Raw genomic sequence first — 25792 nt, 5'->3', positions numbered from 1 at the left:
ACATCAGGGCTAACCATGGTCCTGTGATGCTGTAGTTAACATCAGGGGTGGTCCTGTGATGCTATAGTTATAACATCAGGGCTAACCACGGTCCTGTGACAGCTATAGTTATAACATCAGGGCTAACCATGGTCCTGTGATGCTATAGTCATAACATCAGGGCTAACCATGGTCCTGTGATGCTATAGTCATAACATCAGGGCTAACCATGGTCCTGTGATGCTATAGTCATAACATGGCTAACCACGGTCCTGTGATGCTATAGTCATAACATCAGGGCTAACCATGGTTCTGTGATGCTATAGTCATAACATCAGGGCTAACCATGGTTCTGTGATGCTATAGTCATAACATCAGGGCTAACCATGGTCCTGTGATGTATAGTCATAACATCAGGGCTAACCACGGTCCTGTGATGCTATAGTCATAACATCAGGGCTAACCACAGTCCTGTGATGCTATAGTCATAACATCAGGGCTAACCATGGTTCTGTGATGCTATAGTCATAACATCAGGGCTAACCATGGTCCTGTGATGCTATAGTCATAACATCAGGGCTAACCATGGTCCTGTGATGCTATAGTCATAACATCAGGGCTAACCATGGTCCTGTGATGCTATAGTTAACATCAGGGCTAACCATGGTCCTGTGATGCTATAGTTATAACATCAGGGCTAACCTTGGTCCTGTGACAGCTATAGTCATAACATCAGGGCTAACCATGGTCCTGTGATGCTATAGTCATAACATCAGTGCTAACCATGGTCCTGTGATGCTATAGTCATAACATCAGGGCTAACCATGGTCCTGTGATGCTATAGTCATAACATCAGTGCTAACCACGGTCCTGTGATGCTATAGTCATAACATCAGTGCTAACCATGGTCCTGTGATGCTATAGTCATAACATCAGTGCTAACCATGGTCCTGTGATGCTATAGTCATAACATCAGGGCTAACCATGGTCCTGTGATGCTATAGTTATAACATCAGGGCTAACCACGGTCCTGTGACAGCTATAGTTATAACATCAGGGCTAACCATGGTCCTGTGATGCTATAGTTATAACATCAGGGCTAACCTTGGTCCTGTGATGCTATAGTCATAACATCAGGGCTAACCATGGTCCTGTGATGCTATAGTTAACATCAGGGCTAACCATGGTCCTGTGATGCTATAGTTATAACATCAGGGCTAACCACGGTCCTGTGACAGCTATAGTTATAACATCAGGGCTAACCATGGTCCTGTGATGTAGTTAACATCAGGGCTAACATGGTCCAGGATGTGGTTATAACATCAGGGCTAACCTGGTCCAGTGATGTAGTCATAACATCAGGGTAACCACGGTCCATGATGCTATAGTCATAACATCAGGGCTAACCACGGTCCTGTGATGCTATAGTCATAACATCAGGGCTAACCATGGTCCTGTGATGCTATAGTCATAACATCAGGGCACCATGGTCCTGTGATGCTGTCATAACAGGATGTGGTTCCACAGCTATAGTCATATCATCAGGACCATGGTCCTGTGATGGTTATAGTCATAACATCACTAACCATGGTCCTATGATGCTATTGTTAACATCAGGGCTAACACGGTCCTGTGATGCTATAGTCATAACATCAGGGCTAACCATGGTTCTGTGACAGCTATAGTCATAACATCAGGGCTAACCATGGATGATGGTTATAGTCATAACATCAGTAACTGATGCTATAGTCATAACATGGCTTCCATGATGCTATAGTCATAACATCAGGATTGTCCTGTGATGTTGTCATAACATCAGGGCTAACCATTGTCCTGTGATGCTAGGATGTGGTGGTCCTGTGATGCTATAGTCATAACATCAGGGCTAACCATGGTCCTGTGATGCTACTGTCATAACATCAGGGCTATGTTGTGTCTTAAGCATGGTGACCGTGTCGTTGTGTGTTTAACAAGGTGTCAGTGTGTTAAGGTTGCAATACTTCTACCAAAGACTGCACTTACACCCCCTGTCATTGGTATAAGCATTGGATTGGTGTTAGCATTGGATTGGTGTTAGCATTGGATTGGTGTTAGCATTGGATTGGTGTTAGCATTGGATTGGTGTTAGCATTGGATTGGTGTTAGCATTGGATTGGTGTTAGCATTGGATTGGTGTTAGCATTGGATTGGTGTTAGCATTGGATTGGTGTTAGCATTGGATTGGTGTTAGCATTGGATTGGCGTTAGCATTGGATTGGCGTCAGCATTGGATTGGTGTTAGCATTGGATTGGTGTTAGGAATTAAATTGGTGTTAGCATTGGATTGGTGTTAGCATTGGATCGGTGTTAGCATTGGATCGGTGTTAGCACAGTAACTCACTGACTGACAGGATGTGGTTCCACAGTAACTGACAGGATGTGGTTCCACGGTAACTGACAGGATGTGGTTCCACAGTAACTCACAGGATGTGGTACCACAGTAACTCACTGACTGACAGGATGTGGTTCCACAGTAACTCACTGACTGACAGGATGTGGTTCCACAGTAACTGACTGACTGACAGGATGTGTTTCCACAGTAACTGAGAGGATGTGGTTCCACAGTAACTGACAGGATGTGGTTCCACAGTAACTGACAGGATGTGGTTCCACAGTAACTGACAGGATGTGGTTCCACAGTAACTGACAGGATGTGGTTCCACAGTAACTCACTGACTGACTGGATGTGGTTCCACAGTAACTGACAGGATGTGGTTCCACAGAAACTCACTGACTGACTGGATGTGGTTCCACAGTAACTGACTGACTGACAGGATGTGGTTCCACAGTAACTGACAGGATGTGGTTCCACAGTAACTGACAGGATGTGGTTCCACAGTAACTCACTCACTGACAGGATGTGGTTCCATAGTAACTGACAGGATGTGGTTCCACAGAAACTCACAGGATGTGGTTCCACAGTAACTCACTGACTGACAGGATGTGGTTCCATAGTAACTGACTGGATGTGGTTCCACAGTAACTGACAGGATGTGGTTCCACAGTAACTGACAGGATGTGGTTCGACAGTAACTCACTCACTGACAGGATGTGGTTCCATAGTAACTGACAGGATGTGGTTCCACAGAAACTCACAGGATGTGGTTCCACAGTAACTCACTGACAGACAGGATGTGGTTCCACAGTAACTCACTGACTGACAGGATGTGGTTCCATAGTAACTGACTGACTGACAGGATGTGGTTCCACAGTAACTGACAGGATGTGGTTCGACAGTAACTCACTGACTGACAGGATGTGGTTCCATAGTAACTGACTGGATGTGGTTCCACAGTAACTGACAGGATGTGGTTCCACAGAAACTCACTGACTGACTGGATGTGGTTCCACAGTAACTGACTGACTGACAGGATGTGGTTCCACAGTAACTGACAGGATGTGGTTCCACAGTAACTGACAGGATGTGGTTCCACAGTAACTCACTGACTGACAGGATGTGGTTCCATAGTAACTGACTGGATGTGGTTCAACAGTAACACACTGACAGACAGGATGTGGTTCCACAGTAACTCACTGACTGACAGGATGTGGTTCCATAGTAACTGACTGAAGAAGTGTACTATATAGGCAGCCCTATGGTCCCTGGTCTAAAGTAGTGCACTATATAGGGGGCCTTGGTCTAAAGTAGTGTACTATATAGGTTGCCCTGGTCTAAAGTAGTGCACTATATAGGGGGCCCTGGTCTAAAGTAGTGTACTATATAGGAGGCCCTGGTCTAAAGTAGTGCACTATATAGGGGGCCCTGGTCTAAAGTAGTGTACTATATAGGAGGCCCTGGTCTAAAGTAGTGCACTATATAGGGGGCCCTGGTCTAAAGTAGTGCACTATATAGGAGGCCCTGGTCTGAAGTAGTGCACTATATAGAGGGCGCTAGGCTGAAGTAGTGCACTATATAGGGGGCCCTGGTCTGAAGTAGTGCACTATATAGGGGGCCCTGGTCTGAAGTAGTGTACTATATAGGGGGCCCTGGTCTGAAGTAGTGCACTATATAGGGGGCCCTGGTCTGAAGTAGTGTACTATATAGGGGGCCCTGGTCTGAAGTAGTGCACTATATAGGGGGCCCTGGTCTGAAGTAGTGCACTATATAGGAGGCCCTGGTCTGAAGTAGTGTACTATATAGGTGGCCCTGGTCTGAAGTAGTGTACTATATAGGGGGCCCTGGTCTGAAGTAGTGTACTATATAGGGGGCCCTGGTCTAAAGTAGTGCACTATATAGGGGGCCCTGGTCTAAAGTAGTGCACTATATAGGGGGCCCTGGTCTAAAGTAGTGCACTATATAGGGGGCCCTGGTCTAAAGTAGTGCACTATATAGGGGGCCCTGGTCTGAAGTAGTGCACTATATAGGAGGCCCTGGTCTGAAGTAGTGCACTATATAGGAGGCCCTGGTCTGAAGTAGTGCACTATATAGGGGGCCCTGGTCTGAAGTAGTGCACTATATAGGAGGCCCTGGTCTGAAGTAGTGCACTATATAGGAGGCCCTGGTCTGAAGTAGTGCACTATATAGGGGGCCCTGGTCTAAAGTAGTGCACTATATAGGGGGCCCTGGTCTGAAGTAGTGCACTATATAGGGGGCCCTTCTCTGAAGTAGTGCACTATATAGGGGGCCCTGGTCTGAAGTAGTGCACTATATAGGGGGCCCTGGTCTAAAGTAGTGCACTATATAGGGGGCCCTGGTCTAAAGTAGTGCACTATATAGGGGGTCCTGGTCTGAAGTAGTGCACTATATAGGGGGCCCTGGTCTAAAGTAGTGCACTATATAGGGGGTCCTGGTCTGAAGTAGTGCACTATATAGGGGGCCGTGGTTGGCATCTCCTGCTCTTTTCAGACGTGGTTTGAGTGTGGATAACACTGAATTAGAGACATGGGGCTGAGTCCCAAACGGAACCGTATTACCTGAATTAGAGACATGGGGCTGAGTCCCAAACGGAACCGTATTACCTGAATTAGTGACATGGGGCTGAGTCCCAAACGGAACCGTATTACCTGAATTAGTGACATGGGGCTGAGTCCCAAACGGAACCGTATTACCTGAATTAGTGACATGGGGCTGAGTCCCAAACGGAACCGTATTACCTGAATTAGAGACATGGGGCTGAGTCCCAAACGGAACCGTATTACCTGAATTAGTGACATGGGGCTGAGTCCCAAACGGAACCGTATTACCTGAATTAGAGACATGGGGCTGAGTCCCAAACGGAACCGTATTACCTGAATTAGTGACATGGGGCTGAGTCCCAAACGGAACCGTATTACCTGAATTAGAGACATGGGGCTGAGTCCCAAACGGAACCGTATTACCTGAATTAGAGACATGGGGCTGAGTCCCAAACGGAACCGTATTACCTGAATTAGTGACATGGGGCTGAGTCCCAAACGGAACCGTATTACCTGAATTAGAGACATGGGGCTGAGTCCCAAACGGAACCGTATTACCTGAATTAGTGACATGGGGCTGAGTCCCAAACGGAACCGTATTACCTGAATTAGTGACATGGGGCTGAGTCCCAAACGGAACCGTATTACCTGAATTAGAGACATGGGGCTGAGTCCCAAACGGAACCGTATTACCTGAATTAGAGACATGGGGCTGAGTCCCAAACGGAACCGTATTACCTGAATTAGAGACATGGGGCTGAGTCCCAAACGGAACCGTATTACCTGAATTAGTGACATGGGGCTGAGTCCCAAACGGAACCGTATTACCTGAATTAGTGACATGGGGCTGAGTCCCAAACGGAACCGTATTACCTGAATTAGAGACATGGGGCTGAGTCCCAAACGGAACCGTATTACCTGAATTAGTGACATGTGGTTGCGTCCCAAACGAAACCGAATTACCTAGAGTGCACTACCTTTGACCAGGGCCCCTTGTGGGAATAGGCTGACATTTGGGATGCAGCATTTATATGGTCACATCCAAATCAAATCAAATCAAATCAAATCCACCCTGTCTGTGTCTGATCAATAAAGTTCTCCATACAAAAGGACTGTTTGGTTTCATTACGGTATATACTGTATCCTTTTCACATCGCATTATCGTTCAATTAGTGCAGCTGGTTCGTTCCTCTATATATGCTTAGGTTGGGAACTACCGTTTGGGAGATCTCTGTATTCTACCTCTAGAATGGGAGGGGGAGATCTCTGTATTCTACCTCTAGAATGGGAGGGGGTGGGGGAGATCTCTTATAGTCTACCTCTAGAATAGGAGGGGGAGATCTCTTATAGTCTACCTCTAGAATGGGAGGGGGAGATCTCTGTATTCTACCTCTAGAATGGGAGGGGGAGATCTCTGTATTCTACCTCTAGAATGGGAGGGGGAGATCTCTGTATTCTACCTCTAGAATGGGAGGGGGGAGATCTCTGTATTCTACCTCTAGAATGGGAGGGGGAGATCTCTTATATTCTACCTCTAGAATGGGAGGGGGAGATCTCTGTATTCTACCTCTAGAATGGGAGGGGGTGGGGGAGATCTCTTATAGTCTACCTCTAGAATAGGAGGGGGGAGATCTCTGTATTCTACCTCTAGAATGGGAGGGGGAGATCTCTGTATTCTACCTCTAGAATGGGAGGGGGAGATCTCTGTATTCTACCTCTAGAATGGGAGGGGAGATCTCTGTATTCTACCTCTAGAATGGGAGGGGGAGATCTCTGTATTCTACCTCTAGAATGGGATGGGGTGGGGGAGATCTCTTATAGTCTACCTCTAGAATGGGAGGGGGAGATCTCTGTATTCTACCTCTAGAATGGGAGGGGGAGATCTCTGTATTCTACCTCTAGAATGGGAGGGGGAGATCTCTGTATTCTACCTCTAGATTGGGAGGGGGAGATCTCTGTATTCTACCTCTAGAATGGGAGGGGGAGATCTCTGTATTCTACCTCTAGAATGGGAGGGGGAGATCTCTGTATTCTACCTCTAGATTGGGAGGGGGAGATCTCTTATAGTCTACCTCTAGAATAGGAGGGGGGAGATCTCTGTATTCTACCTCTAGAATGGGAGGGGGAGATCTTATAGTCCACCTCTAGAATGGGGGGGATCTCTTATAGTCTACCTCTAGAATGGGGGGGTGGGGGAGATCTCTTGTATTCTACCTCTAGAATGGGAGGGGGAGATCTCTTATAGTCTACCTCTAGAATAGGAGGGGGGAGATCTCTTGTATTCTACCTCTAGAATGGGAGGGGGAGATCTCTTATATTCTACCTCTAGAATGGGAGGGGGGAGATCTCTTATAGTCCACCTCTAGAATGGGAGGGGAAGGGGGAGATCTCTTGTAGTCTACCTCTAGAATGGGAGGGGGTGGGGGAGATCTCTTGTATTCTACCTCTAAAATGGGAGGGGGAGATCTCTTATAGTCTACCTCTAGAATGGGAGGGGCTGGGGGAGATCTCTTGTATTCTCCCTCTAGAATGGGAGGGGGATATCTTATATTCTACCTCTAGATTGGGAGGGGGAGATCTCTTAAATTCTACCTCTAGAATGGGAGGGGGAGATTTCTTATAGTCTACCTCTAGATTGGGAGAGGGGAGATCTCTTATATTCTACCTCTAGATTGGGAGGGGGGAGATCTCTTATAGTCTACCTCTAGAATGGGGGGGGGCGGGGGGGAGATCTCTTGTCTTCTACCTCTAGAATGGGAGGGGGAGATCTCTTATATTCTACCTCTAGATTGGGAGGGGGAGATCTCTTATAGTCCACCTCTAGAATGGGAGGGGAAGGGGGAGATCTCTTGTAGTCTACCTCTAGAATGGGAGGGGGAGGGGGAGATCTCTTATAGTCTACCTCTAGAATAGGAGGGGGAGATCTCTTATAGTCTACCTCTAGAATGGGAGGGGGAGATCTCTGTATTCTACCTCTAGAATGGGAGGGGGAGATCTCTGTATTCTACCTCTAGAATGGGAGGGGGAGATCTCTGTATTCTACCTCTAGAATGGGAGGGGGGAGATCTCTGTATTCTACCTCTAGAATGGGAGGGGGAGATCTCTTATATTCTACCTCTAGAATGGGAGGGGGAGATCTCTGTATTCTACCTCTAGAATGGGAGGGGAGATCTCTGTATTCTACCTCTAGAATGGGAGGGGGTGGGGGAGATCTCTTATAGTCTACCTCTAGAATAGGAGGGGGGAGATCTCTGTATTCTACCTCTAGAATGGGAGGGGGAGATCTCTGTATTCTACCTCTAGAATGGGAGGGGGAGATCTCTGTATTCTACCTCTAGAATGGGAGGGGGAGATCTCTGTATTCTACCTCTAGATTGGGAGGGGGTGGGGGAGATCTCTTGTATTCTACCTCTAGAATGGGAGGGGGAGATCTCTGTATTCTACCTCTAGATTGGGAGGGGGAGATCTCTGTATTCTACCTCTAGAATGGGAGGGGGAGATCTCTGTATTCTACCTCTAGAATGGGAGGGGGAGATCTCTGTATTCTACCTCTAGATTGGGAGGGGGAGATCTCTTATAGTCTACCTCTAGAATAGGAGGGGAGATCTCTGTATTCTACCTCTAGAATGGGAGGGGGAGATCTTATAGTCCACCTCTAGAATGGGGGGGGAGATCTCTTATAGTCTACCTCTAGAATGGGGGGTGGGGAGATCTCTTGTATTCTACCTCTAGAATGGGAGGGGAGATCTCTTATAGTCTACCTCTAGAATAGGAGGGGGAGATCTCTTGTATTCTACCTCTAGAATGGGAGGGGAGATCTCTTATATTCTACCTCTAGAATGGGGGGGGAGATCTCTTATAGTCCACCTCTAGAATGGGAGGGGAAGGGGAGATCTCTTGTAGTCTACCTCTAGAATGGGAGGGGTGGGGAGATCTCTTGTATTCTACCTCTAAAATGGGAGGGGAGATCTCTTATAGTCTACCTCTAGAATGGGAGGGGCTGGGGAGATCTCTTGTATTCTCCCTCTAGAATGGGAGGGGGGATATCTTATATTCTACCTCTAGATTGGGAGGGGAGATCTCTTAAATTCTAATCTAGAATGGGAGGGGAGATTTCTTATAGTCTACCTCTAGATTGGGAGAGGGGAGATCTCTTATATTCTACCTCTAGATTGGGAGGGGGGAGATCTCTTATAGTCTACCTCTAGAATGGCGGGGGACATCTCTTGTCTTCTACCTCTAGAATGGGAGGGGAGATCTCTTATATTCTACCTCTAGATTGGGAGGGGGAGATCTCTTATAGTCCACCTCTAGAATGGGAGGGGAAGGGGGAGATCTCTTGTAGTCTACCTCTAGAATGGGAGGGGAGGGGAGATCTCTTGTAGTCTATTTCTAGAATGGGAAATATCTTATATTCCACCTCTAGAATGCCTGGTCAGGGGAGATCTCTTGTAGTCTACCTCTAGAATGGGAGGGGGGAGATATCTTATATTCTACCTCTAGAATGGGAGGGGGTGGGGGGAGATCTCTAGTCTTCTACCTCTAGAATGGGAGGGGGAGATCTCTTATAGTCTACATCTAGAATGGGAAGGGGAGGGGGGAGAAATTGTTTTGAAATCATGCTGATATATTTGTAGAATGATGTTTTCTGGATCATTGCCCTCTGTTAGGCTGATGGCACCTGGTTTTGACCCGAGGCCATTGACCTGACTGGGGTACAATGGACGTGTGGAAGGACAAGAACACGGAGAAATTCAACGTCACAGATACAGCGATTTGGTCCGTGGAACAATTTAACCGTTTATATGTGACCTAATATACTAAATAATCAGAGACTGGCTAAGCAAGTCTTACACACACACACACACACACACACACACACACACACACACACACACACACACACACACACACACACACACACACACACACACACTCTCACACACACTCACACACACACACACACACACACACACACACACACAACACACACTTTCATTTTTTATGATTACACAGATAACACAGACAGAACAGGTAGAAAACACACATAGGTCCCCTACCAAATCAACCCCAACCCCCCTACCAAATCAACCCCAACCCCCCCCTACCAAATCAACCCCCTACCAAATCACCCCCAACCCCCCACCAAATCAACCCCCCTACCAAATCTACCCCCTACCAAATCACCCCCTCCTACCAAATCAACCCCCTACCAAATCAACCCCACCCTACCAAATCACCCCCCCTACCAAATCACCCCCCAACCAAATCAACCCCCATGCTCTAACAGAGTCCCACCCCTGAACCAGATTTAACAGGCATGATATACAGTGAGATATATAATCAAATAGTAATACACACAAAAAAACAAACAAACAGTAAAACAAAATTATAAAAATAATTATAAAAATTATAATCTGGGTTTGTTTGTGGAGTTGTGAAATTAGCTGGGGCCATGTCTTTTACAAAGGATAAAAACGTTTGGTTTATTTAAACAATTTTTTTTTGAGTTGAAAGAAGATCAAACTCTGAAGTGATCCTTCTCACCCTCCCCCTTTAAGATTTAGATGCACTATTGTAAAGTGACTGTTCTACTGGATGTCATAAGGTGAATGCACCAATTTGTAAGTCGCTCTGAATAAGAGCGTCTGCTAAATGACTTAAATGTAAATGTAAGTGTCAAACTGTTGTTTTAATCTGCGGTTGAAGAAAGTGAATATGACATGTCCAAATCCCAGATGTTATTTGTAAGTTCCCCTAGACGTTGAATATTGCACTACCTTAATTTTGCGCTGTATGACATAATTTGGCCTCTTAGACAAGCCTTTGATTCCCTTACTGTAGGAGTAGGAGACATTCCAGGGGTTTGATTAAACTCGAGAAATAGTTCCATCTGAGATGATATATTATTATATATTATTATTATTATATATTATGATATAAAAACAACAAGGATTTCTTCTGATAGCAGTAGTGAGTTAGGACAACAAGGGTTTCTTCTGATAGCATTAGTGAGTTGAGACAACAAGGGTTTCTTCTGATAGCAGTAGTGAGTTGAGACAACAAGGGTTTCTTCTGATAGCAGTAGTGAGTTGAGACAACAAGGGTTTCTTCTGATGGCAGTAGTGAGTTGAGACAACAAGGGTTTCTTCTGATAGCAGTAGTGAGTTAGGACAACAAGGGTTTCTTCTGATAGCAGTAGTGAATTGAGACAACAAGGGTTTCTTCTGATAGCAGTAGTGAGTTGAGACAACAAGGGTTTCTTCTTATAGCAGTAGTGAATTGAGACAACAAGGGTTTCTTCTGATAGCAGTAGTGAGTTGAGGCAACAAGGGTTTCTTCTGATAGCAGTAGTGAGTTAGGACAACAAGGGTTTCTTCTGATAGCAGTAGTGAGTTGAGACAACAAGGGTTTCTTCTGATAGCAGTAGTGAGTTGAGACAACAAGGGTTTCTTCTGATAGCAGTAGTGAGTTGAGACAACAAGGGTTTCTTCTGATAGCAGTAGTGAGATGAGACAACAAGGATTTCTTCTGATGGCAGTAGTGAGTTGAGACAACAAGGGTTTCTTCTGATAGCAGTAGTGAGTTAGGACAACAAGGGTTTCTTCTGATAGCAGTAGTGAGTTAGGACAACAAGGGTTTCTTCTGATGGCAGTAGTGAGTTGAGACAACAAGGGTTTCTTCTGATGGCAGTAGTGAGTTAGGACAACAAGGGTTTCTTCTGATAGCAGTAGTGAATTGAGACAACAAGGGTTTCTTCTGATAGCAGTAGTGAGTTGAGACAACAAGGGTTTCTTCTGATAGCAGTAGTGAGTTGAGACAACAAGGGTTTCTTCTGATAGCAGTAGTGAGTTGAGACAACAAGGGTTTCTTCTGATAGCAGTAGTGAGTTGAGACAACAAGGGTTTCTTCTGATAGCAGTAGTGAGTTGAGACAACAAGGGTTTCTTCTGATAGCAGTAGTGAGTTGAGACAACAAGGGTTTCTTCTGATAGCAGTAGTGAATTGAGACAACAAGGGTTTCTTCTGATAGCAGTAGTGAGTTGAGACAACAAGGATTTCTTCTGATAGCAGTAGTGAGTTGAGACAACAAGGGTTTCTTCTGATAGCAGTAGTGAGTTGAGACAACAACGGTTTCTTCTGATAGCAGTAGTGAGTTGAGACAACAAGGGTTTCTTCTGATGGCAGTAGTGAGTTAGGACAACAAGGGTTTCTTCTGATGGCAGTAGTGAGTTGAGACAACAAGGGTTTCTTCTGATGGCAGTAGTGAGTTGAGACAACAAGGGTTTATTCTGATAGCAGTAGTAAGTTGAGACAACAAGGGTTTCTTCTGATAGCAGTAGTGAGTTGAGACAACAGGGGTTTCTTCTGATAGCAGTAGTGAGTTAAACCACCAAGGGTTTCTTCTGATAGCAGTAGTGAGTTGAGACAACAAGGGTTTCTTCTGATGGCAGTAGTGAGTTAACCCTTGTGTGGTGTTCGGGTCTGTGGGCCCCATTTTCAATGTTTACTAGAAGGAATTATTTTTCGACCTGAGACTCAATGGCCTTGGCCCATTTCTGTGAAGAACACATAAAAGTCTGTGTGAAAACAAGTAAACATGAAATAAAAGTATTTTCTCTGTCTCACTCTGTCTTCCTCCTCCCTGGACCTGCTGTTTCAACATAGGCAGGGAGACAGACAGGTTCTTGGTGCTGTCTTCCACTTTTCTCGCACTCTTTTAACCCTCTGTAGTGTGTGAAACTACAAAATGTATTGCGTGAACCTGCACAATGTTATTACACTACATTATTTCTATACATTATTTGATACATTGTAAAAAAAAAATAAAAAAAAAGTATTTTCCCATAGTCGTTCTTGCACCTGGCTGTGGTAGAGTCCCAGGACCAGCCCATCAGCAATCAGTCCTAGGACCAGCCCATCAGCAACCAGACCCAGGACCAGCCCATCAGCAACCAGACCCAGGACCAGCCCATCAGCAACCAGACCCAGGACCAGCCCATCAGCAACCAGCCCCAGGACCAGCCCGTCAGCAACCAGCCCCAGGACCAGCCCGTCAGCAACCAGCCCCAGGACCAGCCCATCAGCAACCAGACCCAGTACCAGCCCATCAGCAACCAGACCCAGGACCAGCCCATCAGCAACCAGACCCAGTACCAGCCCATCAGCAACCAGACCCAGTACCAGCCCATCAGCAACCAGACCCAGGACCAGCCCATCAGCAACCAGACCCAGGACCAGCCCATCAGCAACCAGCCCCAGGACCAGCCCATCAGCAACCAGACCCAGGACCAGCCCATCAGCAATCAGACCCAGTACCAGCCCATCAGCAACCAGCCCCAGGACCAGCCCATCAGCAACCAGCCCCAGGACCAGCCCATCAGCAACCAGACCCAGGACCAGCCCATCAGCAACCAGACCCAGGACCAGCCCATCAGCAACCAGACCCAGGACCAGCCCATCAGCAACCAGACCCAGGACCAGCCCATCAGCAACCAGACCCAGGACCAGCCCATCAGCAACCAGACCCAGTACCAGCCCATCAGCAACCAGACCCAGTACCAGCCCATCAGCAACCAGACCCAGGACCAGCCCATCAGCAACCAGACCCAGGACCAGCCCATCAGCAACCAGCCCCAGGACCAGCCCATCAGCAACCAGACCCAGGACCAGCCCGTCAGCAATCAGACCCAGGACCAGCCCGTCAGCAATCAGACCCAGTACCAGCCCATCAGCAACCAGACCCAGGACCAGCCCATCAGCAACCAGCCCCAGGACCAGCCCATCAGCAACCAGCCCCAGGACCAGCCCATCAGCAACCAGCCCCAGGACCAGCCCATCAGCAACCAGCCCCAGGACCAGCCCATCAGCAACCAGACCCAGGACCAGCCCATCAGCAACCAGACCCAGGACCAGCCCGTCAGCAACCAGACCCAGGACCAGCCCGTCAGCAATCACGTCAGTGTGGGACAAGTGGGTGGACCACATTCCCCTGTTTTACAACCCTAGGCCCAACGTTACTGTTGATGAGCAGCATATGCCATTTAGGGGCCGCTATCCTTTCAGGCAGTACATATTGTCTAAACCCACAAAATATGGAATCTAGATCTTGGCTGCCTGTGATTCTGCTTCATCATGTGCGTGGAACTTCAAGTGTATATGGGGAAGCCAGATGGAGGAGTCCCTGAGAAGAACCAAGGGACGTGGGTTGTCCTGGACGTGACACAGAGACTCCGTGGCCACAACATCACATTCGATAACTTTTTTACTTCGCACAAGCTGGGACAGGAGCTTCTCAAGAGGAAGCTGATGATGCAAAGGCACCACACACCATCACACCTCCTCCTCCATGCTTCACGGTGGGAACTACACATGCAGAGATCATCCGTTCACCTCCTCTGCGTCTCACAAAGACACGACGGTTGGAACCAAAAAAATCGTATATTTGGACTCATCAGACCAAAGGACAGATTTCCACCGGTCTAATGTCTATTGCTCGTGTTTCTTGGCCCAAGCAAGTCTCTTCTTCTTATTGGTGTCCTTTAGTAGTGGTTTCTTTGCAGTAATTTGACCATGAAGTCCTGATTCACACAGTCTCCTCTGAACAGTTGATGTTGAGATGTGTCTGTTACTTGAACTCTGTGAAGCATTTATTTGGGCTGCAATTTCTGAGGCTGGTATCTCTAATGAACTTATCCTCTGCAACAGAGGTAACTCTGGGTCTTCCATTCCCGTGGTGGTCCTCATGAGAGCCAGTTTCATCATAGCGCTTAATGGTTTTTGCGACTGCACTTGAAGAAACTTTAGAAGTTCTTTACATTTTCCTGATTGACTGACCTTCATGTCTTAAAGTAATGATGGACTGTCGTTTCTCTTTGCTTATTTGAGCTGTTCTTGCCATAATATGGACTTGGTCTTTTACCAAATAGGGATATCTTCTGTATTCCACCCCTACCTCGTCACAACACAACTGATTGACTCAAACGCAGTAAAAAGGAAATCAATTCCACAAATTAACTTTCAACAATATATTATTATTATATTAACAAGGCACACCTGTTACTGGAAAAATGTATGTGTCTTTACACCCCCTGCTATAATTGTGGATAAAAGAGTTACCTGTCTAACAGAACACAGAGGGTGTTCTGGCTTTACACCCCCTGCTATAATTGTGGATAAAAGAGTTACCTGTCTAACAGAACACAGAGGGTGTTCTGGCTTTACACCCCCTGCTATAATTGTGGATAAAAGAGTTACCTGTCTAACAGAACACAGAGGGTGTTCTGGCTTTACACCCCCTGCTATAATTGTGGATAAAAGAGTTACCTGTCTAACAGAACACAGAGGGTGTTATGGCTTTACACCCCCTGCTATAATTGTGGATTAAAGAGTTACCTGTCTAACAGAACACAGAGGGTGTTATGGCTTTACACCCCCTGCTATAATTGTGGATAAAAGAGTTACCTGTCTAACAGAACACAGAGGGTGTTATGGCTTTACACCCCCTGCTATAATTGTGGATAAAAGAGTTACCTGTCTAACAGAACACGGAGGGTGTTCTTTAACAGTACTTGTATATGTGAGAGATTTTGACATGTAGCACAACTATCTGACAAGACATGTCACCGGAGGTCTCTTAATTAACAGTCCCCAGGTCCAGAAGAAACTATGGGAGACACACAGTACTACGGGATCACTTCCATGTCCCTCGGTTCAATACAATATGTTTATTTAGACGATACCAGTGGATGTATATTTAGTGTCAGATGCCTGGGCCTTTAGCCACCCAATGAGACAGACAGACGGAAGAGTGTTCCTAGGCAACCTGAAAGCAGGAAGAAGAGAGTAATATGATCACCTGGGAACATTGTGTTATCTCCTCTGTTTGCATATCATTCACTTCATCTCTCCTTCCCTTCATCCCTCCTTCCCTTCATCTCTCCTTCCCTTCATCTCTCCTTCCCTCCTTCCCTTCATCTCTCCTTCCCTCCTTCTCTCCATCCCTCCTTCCCTTCATCTCTCCTTCCCTTCATCTCTCCTTCCCTCCTTCCCTTCATCTCTCCTTCTCTCCATCCCTCCTTCCCTTCATCTCTCCTTCCCTTCATCCCTTCATCTCTCCTTCCCTCCATCCCTCCTTCTCTCCATCCCTCCTTCCCTTCATCTCTTCATCTCTCCTTCCCTTCATCTCTCCATCCCTCCTTCCCTTCATCTCTCCATCCCTCCTTCCCTTCATCTCTCCATCTCTCCATCCCACCTTCCCTTCATCTCTCCATCTCTCCTTCCCTTCATCTCTCCATCCCTCCTTCCCTTCATCTCTCCATCCCTCCTTCCCTTCATCTCTCCTTCCCTTCATCTCTCCATCCCTCCTTCCCTTCATCTCTCCATCCCTCCTTCCCTTCATCTCTCCTTCCCTTCATCTCTCCTTCCCTCCTTCCCTTCATCCCTCCTTCCCTTCATCTCTCCATCTCTCCTTCCCTTCATCTCTCCATCCCACCTTCCCTTCATCTCTCCTTCCCTCCATCTCTCCATCCCTCCTTCCCTTCATCTCTCCTTCCCTCCATCTCTCCATCCCTCCTTCCCTTCATCTCTCCTTCTCTCCATCCCTCCTTCCCTTCATCTCTCCTTCCCTTCATCTCTCCATCCCTCCTTCCCTCCATCTCTCCTTCCCTTCATCTCTCCATCCCTCCATTTCTCCATACCTCCTTCCCTTCATCTCTCCATCCCTCCTTCCCTTCATCCCTCCTTCCCTTCATCTCTCCATCTCTCCTTCCCTTCATCTCTCCATCCCTCCTTCCCTTCATCTCTCCTTCCCTTCATCTCTCCATCCCTCCTTCCCTTCATCTCTCCATCTCTCCTTCCCTTCATCTCTCCTTCCCTTCATCTCTCCATCTCTCCTTCCCTTCATCTCTCCATCTCTCCTTCCCTTCATCTCTCCATCCCTCCTTCCCTTCATCTCTCCATCCCTCCTTCCCTTCATCTCTCCTTCCCTTCATCTCTCCATCTCTCCTTCCCTCCTTCCCTTCATCTCTCCTTCCCTTCATCTCTCCATCCCACCTTCCCTTCATCTCTCCTTCCCTTCATCTCTCCATCCCTCCTTCCCTTCATCTCTCCATCTCTCCATCCCTCCTTCCCTTCATCTCTCCTTCCCTTCATCTCTCCTTCCCTCCATCTCTCCTTCCCTTCATCTCTTCATCCCTTCATGTCTCCATCCCTCCTTCCCTTCATCCCTCCTTCCCTTCATCCCTCCTTCCCTTCATCTCTCCTTCCCTCCATCTCTCCTTCCCTTCATCTCGTCATCTCTCCTTCCCTTCATCCCTTCATCCCTCCTTCCCTCCATCCCTCCTTCCCTTCATCTCTCCTTCCCTTCATCTCTCCTTCCCTTCATCTCTCCTTCCCTTCATCCCTCCTTCCCTTCATCTCTCCTTCCCTTCATCTCTCCATCCATCCTTCCCTTCATCTCTCCATCCCTCCTTCCCTTCATCCCTTAATCTCTCCATCCATCCTTCCCTTAATCTCTCCATCCATCCTTCCCTTCATCTCTCCATCCATCCTTCCCTTCATCTCTCCATCCATCCTTCCCTTCATCTCTCCATCTCTCCTTCCCTTCATCTCTCCATCCCTTCATCCCTCCTTCCCTCCATCCCTCCTTCCCTCCATCCCTCCTTCCCTTCATCTCTCCTTCCCTTCATCTCTCCATCTCTCCTTCCCTTCATCTCTCCTTCCCTTCATCCCTTCATCATCCTAAACCTGTGGGATCATCAATAAAATATACTTTTTTTTCAGTAAATAGACATAACATCAGGGCTAACCATGGTCCTATGTAGACTTATTGATGAGTCCTTAGTTCAGTAAGGACTCAGGTTCAGTAAATATACTTATTGATGAGTCCTTAGTTCAGTAAGGACTCAGGTTCAGTAAATAGACTTATTGATGAGTCCTTAGTTCAGTAAGGACTCAGGTTCAGTAAATAGACTTATTGATGAGTCCTTAGTTCAGTACGGACTCAGGACCCACATTGGTAACATGAAGGCTAAACCACAAGTTCAGCATTGGTGTTTAATTATATTCTGGTTGTCTTGGCAGGAGGAGAGACATGATAATCAACATTAGATTCAGGTTGTCTTGGCAGGAGGAGAGACATGATAATCAACATTAGATTCAGGTTGTCTTGGCAGGAGAAGAGACATGATAATCAACATTAGATTCAGGTTGTCTTGGCAGGAGAAGAGACATGATAATCAACATTAGATTCAGGTTGTCTTGGCAGGAGAGACATGATAATCAACATTAGATTCAGGTTGTCTTGGCAGGAGAGACATGGTAATCAACATTAGATTCAGGTTGTCTTGGCAGAAGAGACATGATAATCAACATTAGATTCAGGTTGTCTTGGCAGGAGAAGAGACATGATAATCAACATTAGATTCAGGTTGTCTTGGCAGAAGAGACATGATAATCAACATTAGATTCAGGTTGTCTTGGCAGAAGAGACATGATAATCAACATTAGATTCAGGTTGTCTTGGCAGGAGAGACATGGTAATCAACATTAGATTCAGGTTGTCTTGGCAGGAGAGACATGATAATCAACATTAGATTCAGGTTGTCTTGGCAGGAGAGACATGATAATCAACATTAGATTCAGGTTGTCTTGGCAGGAGAGACATGATAATCAACATTAGATTCAGGTTGTCTTGGCAGGAGAGACATGATAATCAACATTAGATTCAGGTTGTCTTGGCAGGAGAGACATGGTAATCAACATTAGATTCAGGTTGTCTTGGCAGGAGAGACATGATAATCAACATTAGATTCAGGTTGTCTTGGCAGGAGGAGAGACATTGATAATCAACATTAGATTCAGGTTGTCTTGGCAGGAGAGACATGATAATCAACATTAGATTCAGGTTGTCTTGGCAGGAGGAGAGACATTGATAATCAACATTAGATTCAGGTTGTCTTGGCAGGAGAGACATGATAATCAACATTAGATTCAGGTTGTCTTGGCAGGAGAAGTGACATTGATAATCAACATTAGATTCAGGTTGTCTTGGCAGGAGAGACATGGTAATCAACATTAGATTCAGGTTGTCTTGGCAGGAGAGACATGATAATCAACATTAGATTCAGGTTGTCTTGGCAGGAGAGACATGATAATCAACATTAGATTCAGGTTGTCTTGGCAGGAGAGACATGATAATCAACATTAGATTCAGGTTGTCTTGGCAGGAGAAGTGACATTGATAAACTGCCCATTATGTCTTTGTTACCATCCATCTCAGGTCAAGATGCATCATGGGTAATATGTTAAATTGTGGGTCATTTGATTATGTATCCCCAGGCAGCTGGGACCATATAATGATGTCATCATGTTGATGTCAACAAGAGCTTTAGCACCTGGGCCGCCCATTGGTGTGTGTGTGTGTGTGTGTGTGTGTGTGTGTGCGTGCGCGTGTGTGTGTGCGTGCGTGTGTGTGTGTGTGTGTGTGTGTGTGTGTTATGCATTTCATACAGATTTGATATTCCTAAATAATACTCAGCATGGTTGAAGACGATTATCTCAGTGACACTGCAAACAGAAGATTATTGCATTGTAAACATTCTGTAGTCTTTGGTAAATATTATATTCAAATGCATTCCTTGGCAACTACAGACCTACCTGTCACTTCCCAAATGACGCCCTATTTGCTATAATGTGTACTACTTTTGACCAGAGCCGTAAGGGAGACGGGTCAATAGTGCTTTTTAAAGGGACTAGGGCACCATTTGAGACGTAAAGAGATTCCTATTGCCCCTTTCCTCTCATGGTGTATAAACAGTGTCATCTGTCTTTCCTGTGCTAATGGCCCTGCCTGGAGAGAGATTGGTCATTATCGGTCGGTAACATTGACCGGCTCCCGGAGACCGTCAGTTACGCGTGGAAGGTTTTTGGCTAATCATTGATAGATCTGCTGCTGCTAACCGGGGTCCCGGGGGAAGAGGAGGGGAAAGGTGCTGGAGTTGTCGCATCCAGTTGCGTTTATAGACTAGCTAGTAACCGGCTGTTTGCGCTTCAGAGAACACAACAAGTAGGGACAATATGCCTACTAAAGTAGCCTAGCTACTGGTTTTATAGATTATATAGGATATCGATTTGTATAATTAAGTCTATAATGGTTTATATCACGGTAAATGATCTCACTCAACTTAACGCAGTCGGCGCGATGCAACTCCCTCGTTTCATGACGTTTGTTCTGGTCATTTCTTGTGAGTTGTACCGGGCAGTCGCGGGTCCGGGCGCTGGGTTGAAGACGTGGGAGAGGTTTAGTAAATTGGACTACCCCGGGGACAAAGCTTTCCTCTACGACACCTTTCCTGACAACTTCATGTGGGCGGTTGGAACGGCAGCTTACCAAGTAGAGGGTGCGTTTGAGAAAGACGGGAAGGGCCTGTCCATTTGGGACACTTTTACGCGCGGCGGGAACCGGATAGCTACCGGGGACGTTGGCAGCGACAGCTACCATAACACCCAAAGCGACGTCCGGGCGCTCAAACAGCTCGGGGTCAGTCACTACCGCTTCTCGCTCTCGTGGTCGCGGATATTTCCAAACGGCAGCCGCGGTAGCTACAACGAGATCGGTACCAACTACTACCGTACGCTAATACGGAAGCTGAAGGAGATCAACGTGCAGCCGGTGATCACGCTCTATCACTGGGACTTACCTGACAACCTGCAGAGAACGTTCGGCGGGTGGAGCGACCCAGCGCTCGTGGAGCTTTTCCGTGATTATGCAGATTTCTGTTTCCAAACATTCGGTGACGATGTGAAGTATTGGATCACGATAGACAACCCGTTCCTGGTGGCGTGGAACGGGTACGGTACTGGGAAGGTGGCTCCGGGAATCAAGAATGACCCGGACCTGCCGTTTAGAGTGGGACACAACCTCCTCAAGGTGAGAGCACTAAATCACAGGTCCCCTTCCAAAATAGCACACTATTCCCTATATAGTGCAATGTTTTGTTGACCAGGTACAAAATAGTGCACTATGAAGGGAATGTGGATGTCATTTAGGACAGACTGCACCTGTTCAACTCTGAGTCAGAGTTTATTCACTTGAATGTCACTGTCGTCATTAGAGGACCACAATGTAAAAATATTGTAATTTGTTACAATTATTTTGTCTTGATATTCTCCATGATTTAAAATGCATCCTGTGCTTGAATTGTGTTCTAAATGGTCAAATACATCAAATTAAATAGTGGAAAAGCAGAATAATCCAATTTCAAATATATATATTTTTTTTACATTCAAAACAATTTATCTCCATCCCTCTGTCTCTGTCTCTGTCTCTGTCTCTGTCTCTCTGTCTCTGTCTCTGTCTCTGTCTCTGTCTCTGTCTGTTTCTGTCTCTGTCTCTGTCTCTGTCTCTCCTCTCCTCTCCTGTCTCTGTCTCTCCTCTCTCTCTCTGTCTCCTCCTCTCCCCTCCTCCCCCCAGGCTCATGCTGCAGCATGGCACCTCTACGACCGCCACTACCGGTCCCAGCAGCAGGGGAAAGTTTCAATGGCGCTGGCCTCCCATTGGATCAAGCCCAGCAGGACACGGCGTGAGAGCCTGCAGGCGTGTCAGTGGTCCTTGGACTTTGTGTTGGGCTGGTTCGCCAGACCCCTCTTCATTGATGGAGATTACCCCCCGAGCATGAAGCACAACCTGTCCCACCGCCTGCCCTCGTTCACACAGGCACGTAGCTCGGGGTTAGCCCAGACCCAGGGCAGCGGTTCTCAACCTGAGTACTAGTATAGAGACTAGCCCCACTCTACCTGCCCTCGTTCACACAGTCACGTAGCCCGGGGTTAGCCCAGACCCAGGGCAGCGGTTCTCAACCTGAGTACTAGTATAGAGACTAGCCCCACTCTACCTGCCCTCGTTCACACAGTCACGTAGCCCGGGGTTAGCCTAGACCCAGGGCAGCGGTTCTCAACCTGAGTACTAGTATAGAGACTAGCCCCACTCTACCTGCCCTCCTTCACACAGGCACGTAGAATAGAATAGGGCCTTCCTCTCTGTCCCAAATGGCACACTATTCCCTCTAAAGTGCACTTCTTTTGATCAGGACCCTGTTCCCTTTAGAAAGTTATATTGTTGTTCTATTTTGCAACAGATTGAAGGTTATTCTACTCTCATCCCTTCTCCTCTCCTCTCCTCCCCTTTCATCCCTCCCCTCTCATCCCTTCTCCTCTCCTCCCCTTTCATCCCTCCCCTTTCATCCCTTCTCCTCCCCTCCCCTCTCCTCTCCTCTCCTCTCATCCCTTCTCCTCCCCTCTCCTCTCATCCCTTATCTTCCCCTCTCCTCTCCTTCTCTCATCCCTTCTCCTCCCCTCTCCTCTCATCCTGTCTCTTCTCCTCTCATCTCACTTCCCTCTCCTCTCCTCTCCTCTCCTCTCATCCCTTATCCTCCCCTCTCCTCTCCTTCTCTCATCCCTTCTCCTCCCCTCCTCTCTTCTCCTCTCATCTCATTCCCTCTCTTCTCCTCTCATCTCATTCCCTTTCCTCTCATCTCATTCCCTTTCCTCTCATCCCCTCCCCTCTCATCCCCTCCCCTCTCATCCCCTCTCCTCTCATGCCCTCTCCTCAAATCTCATCTCCTCTCATCCTCTCCTCTCACCCTCTCTCCTCTACTCCCCTTTCATCCCTCCCCTCTCATCTCCTCTCCTCTCCTCCCCTTTCATCCCTCCCCTCTCATCCATTCTCCTCTCCTCTCCTCCCCTTTCATCCCTTCTCCTCCCCTCCCCTCCCCTCTCCTCTCCTCTCCTCTCCTCTCATCCCTTCTCCTCCCCTCTCCTCTCATCCCTTATCTTGCCCTCTCCTCTCCTTCTCTCATCCCTTCTCCTCCCCTCTCCTCTCATCCTGTCTCTTCTCTTCTCCTCTCATTCCCTCTCCTCTCCTCTCCTCTCCTCTCCTCTCCTCTCATCTCCTCTCCTCTCATCCCTTATCCTCCCCTCTCCTCTCCTTCTCTCATCCCTTCTCCTCCCCTCTCCTCTCATTCCCTCTCTTCTCCTCTCATCTCATTCCCTTTCCTCTCATCCCCTCTCCTCTCATCCCCTCCCCTCTCATCCCCTCTCCTCCCCTCTCCTCTCATGCCCTCTCCTCAAATCTCATCTCCTCTCATCCTCTCTCCTCTCACCCCCTCTCCTCTCCTCCCCTTTCATCCCCTCTCCTCTCATCCCTTCTCCTCCCATCTCCTCTCACCTCCTCCCCTCTCCTTTCCTCTATCCAGGCAGAGAGGGATGAGGTGAGGGGGACCGCTGACTTCTTTGCTCTGTCCCATGGTCCTTCTCTGAGCTACCAGCTGATTGACGTCAGTCTCAAATTTGGCCAGATTGAAGTTCTGGACCTGAGGATGCTGCTATACTGGATCAGAGAAGAGTACGACAACCCACCCATCTACATAGTAGAGAGTGGCTGGTAGGTTACTGTTGTGTTATGGAAATATACCACAACTGTGTATGTATCACAGATCACAAATGAACTGTAGTCTGTTATAAACTGTAGTCTGTTATAAACTGTAGTCTGTTATAAACTGTAGTCTGTTATAAACTGTAGTCTGTTATAAACTGTAGTCTATGTTATAAACTGTAGTCTATGTTATGAACTGTAGTCTATGTTATAAACTGTAGTCTGTTATAAACTGTAGTCTATGTTATAAACTGTAGTCTATGTTATGAACTGTAGTCTATGTTATGAACTGTAGTCTATGTTATGAACTGTAGTCTATGTTATGAACTGTAGTCTGTTATGAACTGTAGTCTATGTTATAAACTGTAGTCTATGTTATAAACTGTAGTCTATGTTATGAACTGTAGTCTATGTTATGAACTGTAGTCTATGTTATGAACTGTAGTCTATGTTATAAACTGTAGTCTGTTATAAACTGTAGTCTATGTTATGAACTGTAGTCTGTTATAAACTGTAGTCTGTTATGAACTGTAGTCTATGTTATAAACTGTAGTCTATGTTATGAACTGTAGTCTATGTTATAAACTGTAGTCTGTTATAAACTGTAGTCTATGTTATGAACTGTAGTCTATGTTATAAACTGTAGTCTATGTTATGAACTGTAGTCTATGTTATAAACTGTAGTCTATGTTATGAACTGTAGTCTATGTTATAAACTGTAGTCTATGTTATAAACTGTAGTCTATGTTATGAACTGTAGTCTATGTTATAAACTGTAGTCTATGTTATAAACTGTAGTCTATGTTATGAACTGTAGTCTATGTTATAAACTGTAGTCTGTTATAAACTGTAGTCTATGTTATGAACTGTAGTCTGTTATAAACTGTAGTCTGTTATGAACTGTAGTCTATGTTATAAACTGTAGTCTATGTTATGAACTGTAGTCTATGTTATAAACTGTAGTCTGTTATAAACTGTAGTCTATGTTATGAACTGTAGTCTATGTTATAAACTGTAGTCTATGTTATAAACTGTAGTCTATGTTATGAACTGTAGTCTATGTTATAAACTGTAGTCTATGTTATAAACTGTAGTCTATGTTATGAACTGTAGTCTATGTTATGAACTGTAGTCTATGTTATAAACTGTAGTCTATGTTATGAACTGTAGTCTATGTTATGAACTGTAGTCTATGTTATGAACTGTAGTCTATGTTATGAACTGTAGTCTATGTTATAAACTGTAGTCTGATATAAACTGTAGTCTATGTTATAAACTGTAATCTGTTATAAACTGTAGTCTATGTTATGAACTGTAGTCTGTTATAAACTGTAGTCTATGTTATAAACTGTAGTCTATGTTATGAACTGTAGTCTATGTTATAAACTGTAGTCTATGTTATAAACTGTAGTCTATGTTATCAACTGTAGTCTGTTATATTCTGTAGTGTGTAATGAACTGTAGTCTATGTTATGAACTGTAGTCTATGTTATAAACTGTAGTCTGATATAAACTGTAGTCTATGTTATAAACTGTAATCTGTTATAAACTGTAGTCTATGTTATGAACTGTAGTCTGTTATAAACTGTAGTCTATGTTATAAACTGTAGTCTATGTTATGAACTGTAGTCTATGTTATAAACTGTAGTCTATGTTATAAACTGTAGTCTATGTTATCAACTGTAGTCTGTTATATTCTGTAGTGTGTAATGAACTGTAGTCTATGTTATGAACAGTAGTCTGTTATAAACTGTAGTCTATGTTATAAACTGTAGTCTGTTTTGACCTGTAGTCTATGTTATAAACTGTAGTCTATGTTATAAACTGTAGTCTATGTTATAAACTGTAGTCTGTTATAAACTGTAGTCTGTTATATTCTGTAGTGTGTAATGAACTGTAGTCTGTTATGAACAGTAGTATATGTTATGAACTGTAGTCTATTATAAACTGTAGTCTATGTTATAAACTGTAGTCTGATATAAACTGTAGTCTGTTTTGACCTGTAGTCTATGTTATAAACTGTAGTCTATGTTATAAACTGTAGTCTGTTATAAACTGTAGTCTATGTTATGAACAGTAGTCTGTTATAAACTGTAGTCTATGTTATAAACTGTAGTCTATGTTATGAACTGTAGTCTGTTATAAACTGTAGTCTGTTATAAACTGTAGTCTGTTATAAACTGTAGTATATGTTATGAACTGTAGTCTATGTTATGAACTGTAGTCTATGTTATAAACTGTAGTCTATGTTATAAACTGTAGTCTATGTTATAAACTGTAGTCTGATATAAACTGTAGTCTGTTTTGACCTGTAGTCTATGTTATAAACTGTAGTCTATGTTATAAACTGTAGTCTGTTATAAACTGTAGTCTATGTTATGAACAGTAGTCTGTTATAAACTGTAGTCTATGTTATAAACTGTAGTCTATGTTATGAACTGTAGTC

The 25792-nt window shown here is 45.6% G+C and overlaps 2 protein-coding genes across 2 annotated transcripts in view; one reads left to right on the top strand and one right to left on the bottom strand.

Annotated features, from left to right (window-relative positions):
- Positions 1–4741: 4741 nt before the first annotated feature.
- On the bottom strand, positions 4742–9137 carry LOC127906215 (nuclear pore complex protein DDB_G0274915-like). Its single transcript, XM_052457496.1, has 4 exons — positions 9080–9137; positions 5743–5877; positions 5248–5607; positions 4742–5202 (listed from the first exon to the last, which is right to left on the bottom strand). Exons 1-4 carry the CDS (start codon positions 9135–9137, stop codon positions 4760–4762), a joined length of 996 nt encoding a protein of 331 aa, XP_052313456.1. The 3' UTR covers positions 4742–4759.
- A 10260-nt stretch (positions 9138–19397) lies between these two features.
- Positions 19398–25792, top strand: part of kl (klotho) — a 54722-nt gene continuing 48327 nt past the window's right edge. Inside the window, exons 1-3 of the mRNA XM_052457495.1 lie at positions 19398–20844; positions 21388–21634; positions 23172–23355. Of these exons, the coding sequence (XP_052313455.1) occupies positions 20065–20844; positions 21388–21634; positions 23172–23355 (1211 nt within the window). The 5' untranslated portion in view covers positions 19398–20064. The remainder of the gene's footprint in view (positions 20845–21387; positions 21635–23171; positions 23356–25792) is intronic.

This window comes from Oncorhynchus keta, chromosome 11, assembly GCF_023373465.1.
Source record: "Oncorhynchus keta strain PuntledgeMale-10-30-2019 chromosome 11, Oket_V2, whole genome shotgun sequence".
Taxonomy (NCBI): Eukaryota; Metazoa; Chordata; class Actinopteri; order Salmoniformes; family Salmonidae; genus Oncorhynchus; species Oncorhynchus keta.
This window is presented reverse-complemented; position numbering and strand designations above follow the sequence as displayed.

What these genes read in the sequence shown, in the direction of transcription:
- LOC127906215 (XM_052457496.1), bottom strand. Translation starts at nt 9,137, where the DNA reads ATGTCCCCCGCCATTCTAGAGGTAGACTATAAGAGATCTCCCCCCTCC. An exon ending in TCCCCCCTCCCAATCTAGAG is followed by an intron (nt 5,878 to 9,079) that starts GTAGAATATAAG and finishes AGTGCACTCTAG; the next exon opens with GTAATTCGGTTTCGTTTGGG. An exon ending in GCCCCATGTCACTAATTCAG is followed by an intron (nt 5,203 to 5,247) that starts GTAATACGGTTC and finishes TCTCTAATTCAG; the next exon opens with GTAATACGGTTCCGTTTGGG.